At 42.7% G+C, this 12981-nt stretch overlaps 1 protein-coding gene across 3 annotated transcripts in view; it reads left to right on the top strand.

Annotated features, from left to right (window-relative positions):
• LOC113160085 (Kv channel-interacting protein 1) overlaps positions 1 to 12981 on the top strand; it is a 32158-nt gene that overhangs the window by 9028 nt on the left and 10149 nt on the right. The window contains exon 1 of one of the 3 annotated variants that reach the window (XM_026357142.1): positions 1149 to 1435. The exons of 1 other annotated variant lie outside the window; for it this stretch is intronic. In XM_026357142.1, the coding sequence (XP_026212927.1) occupies positions 1378 to 1435 (58 nt within the window). In that variant the 5' untranslated portion in view covers positions 1149 to 1377. Of the gene's footprint in view, positions 1 to 1148; positions 1436 to 10141; positions 10297 to 12981 lie in introns of those variants that run through there. One more of the 3 variants, XM_026357141.1, reaches the window with a different exon arrangement.

Raw genomic sequence — 12981 nt, 5'->3', positions numbered from 1 at the left:
GCTGCAGTCAATAGCATGGATGCAACCCGCCAATCCCAACAGCAGCGTGTTACACGAAGTGCAGCAAGGGGTTAAGCGAGATTGACAGAGGAGTGCATGTGTGAGGCGGACTGTGTGGTGGACTGGTGTCATTCCCCTGGCTGTGCTGCTGTGAGAGGGTGTTCGACCTGTGTGTTTGCATCTGTGTGGAGCTGATGGATTCACGAGCAGACGTCTGATACAGCGTGTTGATGCAGGTGCTGACATGTGCGAGTTGGCGTTTCTCCAAATGTGGTTTTATCAGACGTGCAGGGCTTTGTCTTTGACCCACCCGCTAGCTAGCAGAATAATTACACATGCACGCACAGACACACACACACACACACACACACACACACACACACACCACCTGTCAGACCCGTGCATGTAGAGATAAAGCTGCAAATACACTCTCCACAGTCAGACTGTTTGTCTGCTGAATAGTAAGAGGGGACAGATCAGGCTAGCTCTCCCTTATCTCCCTTCACCTCTTGCACTCTTCATCTCACACTATCTCTCTCTTTCACCCCCTTCACCCCCACCCTCCCCCCCTCACTTTGTCTCCCTCATAGTTTGTGAATTCCTGTAATTTGTCTTTGTCTCTTCTTTTTTTCTCGCCCTCTTCTCTCCTTCCTTCTCATCGTTTCCTCATCCATTTTTCCTGCTCTCTACCAGCTTTCCCGGGAGTTTCATCCCCACATACCCCTCTCCCTCGGTGTGTGTGTGTCTCTGTCTTTTCCTGTGCAACAGTGTGCAATCCCTCTTTCCTTACCAGGCAGACAAAGAGACAGAGCGACTGAGACGAACAGGAGGGGAAGAGGGAGCAGAGAGAAGCAGAAACACAGAGAGACAGATACATAAAGAGGCACAGAGGAATTGATGGAATGACAGTCTGGTGGCAGGGGACACACTGAGCGAGAGAGAGAAAGAGAGAGTGAGGACAGACGGAGAGGAAGCAGGAGGGTGTGTGAGGCAGACAGAGAGACAGAGGGGATGTAAAATAGGCAGCTTCAGTGACAGCATAGACAAAGGTAGCTCCAGAGTGCATGTGCGCCCTCTATTTCATTTACACACACTCACACACATCTCCTCTCTCTCTCTCTCTCTCTTTTTCACTCACTCACTCACACAGACACACACTCACCCTCGAGCAGAAGCAGCCGAGCTGTGTGGGTGTGAGGCAGCATGAGAAGTGATATCTGTACTTCCACACATACAGCTGGCTGATGGACTAACTTAATTACAACACACACACACCTACTGTACGGATACTCACTAGCACACCTTTATACTATACTATACACGACCAGACACACAGTCACACTCGTATACACAACCTGTCTGCGGCCAGAAGTCAACATGGGTCTTGTGATGGGAACCTTTTCCATGCAATCCAAGCAGGTGAACTACCACAAAGGTAAGAATGTATTTGTATTTAAATTTCAGTCCTATATTTTGCTTCACACTCGGGATGTGTTTCCTGGACATGAGCACATGTGCTTATCGTATGACAGCAGTACCTGTGATGTTGTTGGAGCCTTAAGGATGGAGTCTGGCGTGTTTGCTCTCAGACATGAATATTGCACAAGAAGTGCATTATGGGAATGAGCTGAATGTAAACTGGGCGGCAATGTAAAGTTGTAAATATATATATATATATTATTGGTTTATGGTGCAATCTTGAGGCCATCTGTCCACTGTGGGTTTAGGAAAGGATATGCTGCTGTGCATGTGTGCAGCTGAGCCATTAATGTCTATAAAAGGTGATAATATTTACCCCTGTCTGTTCTCTAAACCAACCTGCTTCCTATCTGCCCTGCCACTGTTTGACAGGAGGAAACTGGCTCATCTGTGCTAGCGTGTGTGTGTGTATTCATTCATATCAATAAATTAGTATGAGCCGCTTCATGAATACAGCACTCTTTTATGTAAAATCTAGAGGCTTGGAAGGGTCATATATTTTCTGTGGGTTTCGTTGGGTGGCAGCGGCGTGTGAATGCTTGCAGTGAATCAGTGCGGTGTAATCTGTCAGCCTTTGGCCATGGTCTGTCCTGCGTGTGTTGACCTCAAACTTGATGGTTATTGCTGGCAGACACTGAACTACATCCCAGACAGTCAAGAGACAGAAAACAGGAGCGACATCATGTTTCAACACACTGTCATAGAGGGAAAAAAGGGGGATAGAAATCTATATTTGGACCATTAAGAAGAGTGACACACGGCCTATGTGACACATATGTAACACACATTCTGTGTGCTACATATGTTGTGACAAAAACTGTAGGCGGTGTAAGTGATGTAAATTATGTTGCGTATATCCCCCCGGGGAAAACACCTTTCAGCTGTCAAACATTGTAGTTGGACCCACACTGAGTATTTGAAATAGCTGTAAACACTTTGGAGACCCTGTAAATGGTTTTCTGAAATAGGCATATATAGCTTCCTGCGTGGGTTGTTTATTTTAATTCCCGACCTGCGCCTCATTTCATTGCATGGCAACAGCTCTCAGCAGATACTTCTGATCTGTGCTGAACAGATACTTGAAGCACATTTTCAAGGTGGATGTTTCCTGCTGTCTAAAATATGAAACCTATATTACTGAAGCCACCGAGAAAAACAAATGTGTCACAAACCCGGCCATGTTGTCCTCTTCCATTTCAAGCACAACCCATTTACCAGTTGTTGTAGACAAGAATGCTTGCCTAGCATGTATTTTTAGCCAGTTTTGTTCAGGAAAGGTTCTCCCCCAGTTAGGGTAACCTCTAAATAGCAGCCACTTTGAAGTTTGCGCTGTGAGGGTGTGAGGAAGAAGCAATGGATGAGTAAAAGTAGGAAAAAAAAAAGTTGAGAGAGAAGGCGAGCTTGCTCCTCAGGGGGCTGCAGTGTGAGTGTCAGCAAATGTGTGTGTGTGTGTGTGTGTGTGTGTGTGTGTGTGTGTGCATGTTTCACCATCTGCTGCAGTGTTATAAAAAGTGGCCTAATGAAAGCAGGGCAGGATTCATTTTGCATGGAAGGTTGGGCCATCCTTGATCACAACTCAACATGAGGCAACAACCAGCTGAGATGGATCCAAAGTGAAATTGCTGAAAATACAGACTTTTTCAGGATGAAAATGAATTTCTGGGGCACCGTGGAGTAGGGACGAGAGTCAAACTCATTAGCTGGATGACATCAGATGTGACTGGATGACATCAAAAAGACTGGGTTATAATAATTCATGACTTCCCTCGAGTTTTGTTCCTTTATTTGACAGAGAGAGGTGTATGAAATGAAAGACGAATCCACCAGCCAGCACTTCAACACGTGGGTCACAGGTGTTTTAACTTTATGTAGGATTTCTACATAGAGTCTAACTTTTTATCACATATACAACTGGTTTACGGAATTTGCATAACACGGTTAGCCTGACCCAGAGGCGACTGAGGCTCAGTCCTGCAGGAAACTGTACGCCCACTGAACACCTTAGACAAACACCAAGTGTTGTAAGTTGAACGAGAAGCAGGAGCTCTTCGAGCAGTGATTTTCAACCCAGAGTTTGGAACCTCATCATTTGTTTTGGGATGACAGATCTGCAGAATAAACCTTATTCCATAATCATTTATTGTAATCTGGCAGAGGTGGTCCTGGAGGTAGAGCAGGTTGCCAATTAATGACCGGGTAAATACAGAATGGCATTTTGGTTTAAAAGCAAATGCAAACACATTTCCAGCCCTGTCTGGAGCACATTATGGTGATGAATTAAGCTAAATGAATTGAAAGAAGTTGCTATACAAGCTAGAGCAGGTGTTTTTGTTTTCACTCGACTAAATGAAGCCAAACGAATGCTGTGGCCTATATAAAGTCACAGTTATTTTCATTAGGGAAGGCAGAAAGCAGAAGCATTAGCCGGCGTCCTGACCAGCTCATATGGCCACAGATTGGCGTCAGGGCATTTATCCACACGTATCGTTTTTCACCTGCGGCAAAAAAAGAAGGAAATTTGTCCTCTGTCACCGTGCACAAACTACTCTGCTCGTATGAAATATTTCCCTGCGGGTATGTTATAAACTTCAAAACCTGCAGCTTGCCAACACATTTATCTCCCCGTCCGTTGCTCCATTTGTTTTTGCCTCCACTTTCATTTCTCTGTATTCTTGCACTCTGTCAAGCAAATTTTTACACATACTCTCTCTCTCTTTCTTTTCTTTCTTGCTCTCACCTCATTTCACCTCCATATTTGTGTGTTTCTTCTTTCAAGTTTTTCCTTCTGTGTTCTCCATACGACTTTTTTCTTGGTCTCTGGCTACTTGTCTGCTTTTACTGTTTATCCCAGGGTTTCTGTCTCTACCACTCTCTCGAGTCCTCACATCTCTCTCTCTCTCTCTCTCAGATAGCCTTGTCCTACTCTAAGATCACTCCAGCTGTTTGAAGTTTCACTTACTATGTAGAGTTTTAGTTTGGGGCCAGCAGAATGCGTGGAAATAGACGCGTGAGTTCATATGAGTCTTCTGGAGAACATGTTGCGCTTAGCTCAACGTTTCCATCAGCTGCAGGGCTAAAGAGTAGCCCCGTTTCTTAATAGGCTTTACAGTTTCCACCCCTCTCTCTCATCCCTCTACATCAAAAGAAGTGCACCGAAAGGGCCAATTAAGCCAGCAAAAGACCTTTATTAGGCACACGGCAACATGAAAACGAGTTTCTGGTTAATCCCATGCCCCAAGCATGTGTGGGTTTGTGTGTGACTGAGTATGAGCGAGTAATGATGGAATTGTGATATTACAACCTCATATCTTATATTTCCTCATGCCAAAATACACTGTGTAGACATTCACTGGAAGTAGCATCATTTCCATTTAAAAAACCTGCTCATGATTTAGGATCTTCTGTCAGCGTTTGATCTTTCAGTGTTGCAAATTAAAACCACATTTGAGTGAATTAATAAATAAAAAATCAATATGCTGTATAAATAAAGACACTTTATTTGCATATTTGAAGGCAACGCTTCGCTGAGTTCTTCAAAGATAAACAACATTTTCGATGCTATTTATTTCCACACGCAGCTCATCCCTGTGCTCGCCTTAAGGCCTTTGCAGTGCTGGAGCCAACGAAGGACATGCATGATGATGAATATAGATAGCTGTGACTATAGGGTAGAGTCTGTACAGCAGTGACGCACATCACTCGAACTAAATTAATGTGACAGGTGAGCTGAGAGCAATACAGAGTAAAGAGTTATTGGTACCAGCATCACATGCGCTACAACAAACATCTCACTTAATTTGAATTCAAAGCAACATTTAAAAAAAGTTTTTGTCTTTTAGCACTTACTGGACCTATAAGTGCAGAAAGAACAAGGATGTCATTGTATTGCATGTCATTGCATGTAGATAGTTTGAAGTTTACTTATAGACGATTATTAGATATAAAGTTTATCCAAACATTCGTCAATCGAGGGTCTAATTAGTCATTTTAGCTATGTATCCATTGCTCTAATTAAGCCCCACAGATAAAAATTCATTTTTTTTAAACTTAACTTTCTAACTCACTGAGGCAGCAGAAACAAATTTTTTACACAATGGGCCACCTGTTGCCAAAGTAATCTATGCCCCTGAGTTTGGTCTGTAACCTCACAGAAATAAGAAAGCTGTGGCCATGTGCAGAAAGGAAAAAGACAATCATGCACTAAATCAAAATCTGAAAGAAAAATAAGAGAGAAATAGGAGAATTTGTCATTCTTTCACTGACATTCACATACTCCACAGTAAACAGTATTTCTTCATGAATGCGGGATGTTCATCAATGAATGACTGGAAATAACCCATTGATAAAAAAAAACTCGAGTGTGTTAGCATGTCTGTAAACATTACATGATGCCCTTTTATGCATCAGGTCAAGGATTCGTGGTTAGCAGTTATCTACATTAGTTGCACTAAATGTTCATGTATTTAATTGATAAACAGTTTTTTCTTAAATTATGAAAAATGAAGCATTGAAATAGTTTGACTTATCCAAGCATCAGTCCAAAGCCTAGTTAAAAACAACTGATGATTTAACAAGAAAGCTCCTGTGACCTGATCGAGTGATTGTGCAGATGTGGGATGACTTTTATTTTATTTTATAGTTTTTTTTTTTCCTTTCTGACTTAGCATTTAATCATTTGACACTAACAACTAGCAGCTACTGGAAGTCAACCAGCTCCCTTTCCGAACTATAGTGAGTCACAGCTCCTCCTGTTCCTATTTGAATTCTGCATGAGAAACGTCTTTAAACAACCTACTGAGTCATGAATAGTACTTTCCTGCTGTCCTGTCTTCCTCAGCATTTGTGTTTGTTTACTAAGATATTTTTGTCGATCTTGTTAACCATGAGGAAGTGAGGGAGCACAAACTGTGCGATAGACGGCTCTATTCCTTTTGCCCAGTTCTTCTGTCTGTGTCTAAATCTTCCTTATTGATCTCCTCTTTAATCACTCTCTGTCTCCAACTCAAACTGTATCTCCTGACTAGCCTCACTCCAAATTCTGGCTTTTTTTTAACTTTACTTCTCTTTTTACTCTTGTCCATCTTTCCTCCCTTCGATCATTAGTTCTCATTTAGATTTGTAGGCTGTGTGCCTACATCCTTGCATCCTTCTCTTCTGCCTCTCTCCAGACGACACCAGAGGCTGCTTTGTTCATTCACTTTTTTCATAATCTGATGAGAGCCAGCAAGAGGCCCAGCATGCGGCCACTAATAAAGATACAGGGGGATGCCTATGCAAGAAGTAATTTGGACAGTGGTAGATATTAGTATTGATTTTGCTAATAGACATGCTCTTCACTGTTAAAAGCTATGCTGCTCCTGATAAGTAATTACATAGCCTCGCGTGCTTAAAAAAACAGTGACATGCAGCTGCTTGATTTATTTATTACCTATAACTGCGGGGATGAAGGGGGACTTTTTTCGGTTGTAGGCCTGCAGGTTAACACTGAGGTTGGTCTGAATGTGCAGCTCTGAAGAGCTGAGCTGATTTTCTAAAGCTTCCACCCAGCATTTCAATCTTAATCAAGATCTTTAGAGTTTCATTTTCTCTCACACTTGCTCCCCTATTTTTTTCTCATTCTCTTTGTTCTTCCCTCCTCTTCTCCGGAAATGTAATGTTTGCATGTTCCACTCACGCTCTCTTCTCTGCCTTTTCTTTCTTCCGATGCCACTCGCCCACTCTCCTGGCTCTTGTTACCCACTTCTTTCTTTTTCTTCTGCTCTCCGCATCACACTCTAATCTCCTGCTGGAAGCTTTCCTGGTGTGTTTCCTCCTCCTTTTGATTATTCTTCTTTCATTGCCAAATATTGTATGTTACTATCTCTCTCTGTGCTGTTTTATCTTATTCTACTGCTCTTACCTATCTCTTCCTTGTCTTGCTGTTCTTCTCCCATCCTATCTCTCTTATCCTCTTTTCCCTTAAATGTGTGACAGGGCTCTTGTAAAACAGTCTGCAGACATTCCCTCACATACCTGAAGGGAAACACCAGGCAATTCAGCACCAATATTGTAAACACAAACACTAAAACAAACACACACACACTCGAACCTCTTGCTCTTTCTCTTAGCTCCACAGACACACTTTGAAATGATTACTAGAAAGAGACGCATTTCTGTCAGTGCAATGGAAGCGGGCCTGTCAGAGACCGGAGGGAGATAGCGAGAGATGGAAATTTGAGTTTGTAACAAGCCAGGAATGGTGTTTGAAACGACAGGAACACCAGGCTGATGCATGCAAAGAGTTTTATATGGAGTGATGGCTAGGTAAAGGCGTGTTGGCGTGGGCTGTATGCCTGGAGACAAATTCATAGATGAGTGGGTGGAGAGAAATGGATAGACGAGGTTTAAGGGTAAAGGTGAAGCAGGGGGCAGCTAAGACAGGGAGAAATCATTTTGATATCCTATATTCCTGCAGTCACAATACGAGCACTGTGTTTTGTAGCAGAGCAAGCAGAGAGAAAGACCACAGTATTTGTGTGTGCAGCAGGTAATGGTGACGCTCCATGGTGCTGCATGCTGTTTGCACGGAGTCCATGGAGACCTGACTGTATGATCAGCCATTCTCTCGCTCACGGTTGATGCATGTGCACAATGTATGTGTGTACATATCTGTGTAAGCATGTGTGTGTGTGGGCAGGGTGAACATACTACTCCCCACCGCCGTCCATTCTGTCTTTCTCTGTGTGTTGTGTGTGTGTTTTACACACAAACATTCATGAGCACATTTTCACAGAAACAGATTGCACTTTTTTTTTTTTACTCACCAAACTAAATCTTCCCAGCTAAATCTTCCCATATGGCTTCATAACAATCACGCCCGGTTCATTATTCACCATCAGCAGACAAAAAGTGCCCCATATTTAGAGGAGTAGCCACATTTTCAGAAGCATTATTACTGACGGCTGGCTTGATATAAAAGGACAACGTGTCTATTCTCCAACTCAGCTACGCAAAATTTGGCCATAAAACCTGACATGTGCATGCTTCGCTGAAGCAATTGTAACTCTGTAACATTATTTTCTTTGCACATTTAGGGGCCGAGAAGAATATTGGAAACATTTTGGTCCTTGAAACAAACAGTAACTTTTATTATAGTGTACAATGACATGTTAAATATTGTATCCCAAGGCTAGATGGGCCATATGAGAGCATCAGTGTTATTACCTTAACAGCTATGATTATTTACTTTACTTGTTACTTTGCAGACACAACCATGCAGAAAATATACACAGTTCTCTCTCCCAGTAATTTATTAATAATTATAATATAACTGCATTGCTAACACCACAGTTCTGCCTTAAATGTTCTACATCATTTTTAATTTGTTGTTTACATATTCATTGTCCCGTGGGAACATAATGTATGTGACAACATAAAATTTTGAACTGTATGCTGTTTGCATTATAAACACTTTTACTTTTCTACTTTAAGTTGACATCACTCTATTACTTCTGTACATTTACATGAGTAAATTATTGAAAGCAGGAATTTTACAGTGTGTGGTTATTGCTGCCTTTGTTTACTGTAAACACTGCTTTAGCCATTTTCTTTTTCATTTTGCACAAACACAGCGTGTTGAATGTAGTTTGTCGTGTGTGAGTGTCTTTCATCACGTGAGACTGTTTACCTTGTTAGTATTGATCAGGCTCTCATTAAAAAGTGATTTAATCTGGTGTGTGCAGTTCTTCCCGACAAGAGCACACACTCCAGCAGTATTAGCTGCCTCTCGTCTTGATCCGTCTATTACTGCCTTATTAAATATCACATATTTCAGTTTTTAATCTCTCTCTCTTCACAATCTTGACTTTAAGCTTTTTCTCCCCTTTCTGCTCTCTTGCCGTCTTCATGTCTCGCTTCCATTGTTTCTTCCTGCCCTGAGAGAAAATCTGCCTCCTCAAACACCCTCTCCATCCCTTTATCCATCACATGAGTGTATACGTGGTGGTGTCACGGATGAATGAACAGGAATGGCAGACAGAGTAAATAGAGATGTTGATGGATTGAAATGGCCTTTAGATGAACAAGCAGCGTTGTTGAGGAAAAACGGAAGTGCTGCACAGGGATTGTCCTAATTTTGTCAAATGCACGTTTCCCTTCACGCATAATTCATATTTACCTCTCCAGTCAATTTGAGCCTGCATCTATTAGCATGTTTGTCTTTCATCAGAGGAAAACAGAGGCATTTTGGTGTGAAAACGTAACAGGGCATGTTTGTTGTGTTTTTCATGGAGTGTTATCGTCTACAAATCGATGGGTACACTCATATTAATTTATAATTTAGTGAATCAACATCCTGGCGATTTCATACAGAATCACTGATGCTCCTCTCTGGCGTTTGGCTCGCAGCAAAGGTGGGAGGGAGCTGGAGTGAGAGAGAGGGAGGGTGGGAGGCTACAACCCCTAATAAAAAAACAGGGAATTGGGGGTGGGACATAGAGAGTAGGAGAGTGTGGGGAGAATGGGGGGAGCAAGAGAGAGGGAGAGGTGGAGCGCCACGAGATAGAGTAAGAAAGCATGAGAGGATGGATGATAGAAAGAGGGTTTCTGGCAAGAGCAGCCATTGAGAAAGAGGGAGGGGAGAAGGAGAGAGAGGAGGATGAGAAGAGGAAAGAGGGCGAGTGAGTGTGTGTGTGTGTGTGTTCTAGCCTTTGAAACACGTGACGGAGAGACACAGACTTCAGCATACAGACGCGCTTGTTTCCACGACGACGACAGCAAACATGGGGGCTGTGGTGGGTACACTGACCATGCAGACTAAACAGAGGAGGCCGTCCAGGGGTGAGGATACACACACACACACACAAACACCGACACACCCACGTAGACACTCATATGCACACACACACACATACACATATACTGTATGTAAACATAAACACAATGTATGCTTTCACACACACACACACACAAACACGTATACATGCATTCGTACGAGCAGTGAAACTTTTATGCTCACTATAGCACAAATAAACAGCTCACGTACTACACAGGCTGCAGAGGAAAGATTAATAACTGGTACTTTGGTTCAGATGCAAGAAGGAGGGCAGGAAGCGCGAGACCAACAGGTGTTCCCTGAGGAGAGAAGAGTATGTTTTTATTGTGCAAAAGTTTGAGTGCTCCATGCGGTGGGTGTTTGTGTGCACCCATGTGATTATTTTTGAGCATATCTTTTTTGACAGAACAAACCAAGGGAGGAAAGTAAGAGACGTCTTCTTTGACTATGTATGAGTCTGAGTCTCTCTGTGTGTGTGTGTGTGTGTGTGTGTGTGTGTGTGTGTGTTTGCGTGCGTGCGTGCGTGCGTGTCACTCGCTCTGTCTGGCTGTTTGTGCAAACGCCAGCATCGACACTGGTAAACACACACATGTCGAAGGTATTTGTCACTCTGCTCACACACTGCTTTTCCGTCTTGCTGTTACCTTGGAAGCACGGTAGCCATGGCAACAAAAGATGTCAGTTTTGGGGCGGGAGTGGTTCGGGGAGTGGGTGAGGGGAGTTTGATGAGATTGGGGTATTCCTAACTAAGTCAAGGCCATGTGAAAGAGACAGAGCAGTCATGTGAAGGAGATGCGAGTATGCAGATGATACAGCGAGGGTGTTTTTTTTTTTTTTTAATGCAAACCTGTTGCCAGTGAGAAACCCCTCGTAACTCATTCTAATAAAATCCTGTAAATCTCATTTACATAAATCTAACAAATCCAACCTGGCTGCTCCAATGAATGGGCACACTGAGCAGGGGATCAGTGCCAGAGTAAAAATATCCCATTAATAATGTGTAAATTGTGTAACTATATTTGTTGAGGCAGGCTATTATTGGTTTTCCAGTGCAAATTAGACCATGCAGGACATTTTCCAAGTGAGTGCATACTATGAATAAGCTTTTTTCTCTTTCTCTCAGTAGCTCAAACAAACACATTTCCCCTAGGGCTTTTTAAAATGCAAGGTGTAAATTTGTTGCTCTTTTGAAAAATGAGGTGGTTGTAGATGCATTCACATGGTGCAAATGTGTGAAATATGACTCTTTCTGCAAATGAGAAACCCTTTTACCTCCACAAATGCCCCACACAAACATTAAAAGGACAGATGTATGAGCCGGAGCTATTTGGAAGTAGTTTGTTATTTTGGCGTTGTGTGCTGGGACCATCTTTCTCTTGCCTTGGTCTGACATGTTGGCTGCATGCGGGATCAGTGCAGCAGGAGGGTTTGTACAGTATTGTGTGCGACTACCTATTCCGTGGTCCTGCAGATAATGTGTTATTTGGAATCGCAACACTGAGGGAGAGCCCTTTGCGTGGCTGTAATATTGGAAGATTAGATTTCTACATGATTGATTCTCTGAGCACAAGCTCATCAATGTGCTCTAAAAAAAAAAAAAAAAAAAAAAAGACGCCACACTGTGTTTGCATCCTGCTCCTGCCTGAATATTTGCATTCATGCTTGTCTGGAATGTCTGTATTCATCAAGACTCCTCTTTGTTCTTGCAGCTTGCTCCGTTTTTTTGTGTTCTTGTCTCTTTCCTGACAGTCTGTCTGTGGTGTGGGTTTTCTCCTACCTGTTGTCTTGTCTGCCTGGTTTTGTCTGGCGGCTTTTCTCCTCACCTGTTGTGGTGGCCTCTGACAACCCATCTCTCTAGAAATGTTTCCTCCTTGCATTTTCCTTCTGCTCCCTGGTGAAATTTTAATTTGTTTTCAGCCTCTATATCTCTGCCTTCCTCATTGTGCAGCAGTGAATCGTCTCCCTTTAGTCTGTTTTTTCCCACAGTTTCACATTGTTTCTCTTCCATTTACCCCATTACTTTCTCTCCTTTCTGTAGTTTCCCCCTCCTCATGCTCCTACTCCGTTTACAGCTTGTTTCTCTTTATCTGCCTTCTTCTAATGTCTCCTGCTGCATTCACATGCCACCAGCACAATCTGTTGCTGGCACCTTCCTCTCCATACCTCTCCCTTCCCCTCTCTTTCTCTCTTTTTTTTTTATGCCTTCCTCCTTTCTCTCATTTGCTCCCTTTCTCCATCACCCACGCTCCCATTAGCTGGTGCGAGTGCTTATTAAGTCATCTCGTCATTCTCCTCTCTCTTGGCATGCTGCAGTGTGTGCATGCTTTCGTGTGTGTTTGTGTATTTTTTGCAGATTCCGAGTCTAGACATGTATTTACTCCAAACTCAATATTGGCATGCTGTTACGTGTGTGTGAAAGAGTTATATTTGACTGTGGCAGTGACACGTTAATATGGTAAGAAGTGACATTTTGTAGGTTTCTGTATGTGTGTGTGTATGTTTCCCCTGTACATACACACTTACTTACAACGCTGCAAACACCTTCTAACACTTCTTCACACATTGAAGACTAGTTCGGAAACAAACTGTATTTGTCAATATGCATGAATAAGAGTGTACAGTATATCGTTTTAGACGCAGCGGTGGTTTAATCCTTCTATGACCCTTAAAATAATGTGTTCATGTTTGAC

Source organism: Anabas testudineus, chromosome 10 (assembly GCF_900324465.2).
Source record: "Anabas testudineus chromosome 10, fAnaTes1.2, whole genome shotgun sequence".
Lineage (NCBI taxonomy): Eukaryota > Metazoa > Chordata > Actinopteri > Anabantiformes > Anabantidae > Anabas > Anabas testudineus.
Note: the sequence above shows the minus strand (reverse complement) of the source record. Positions and strands in the feature narration are given on the sequence as shown.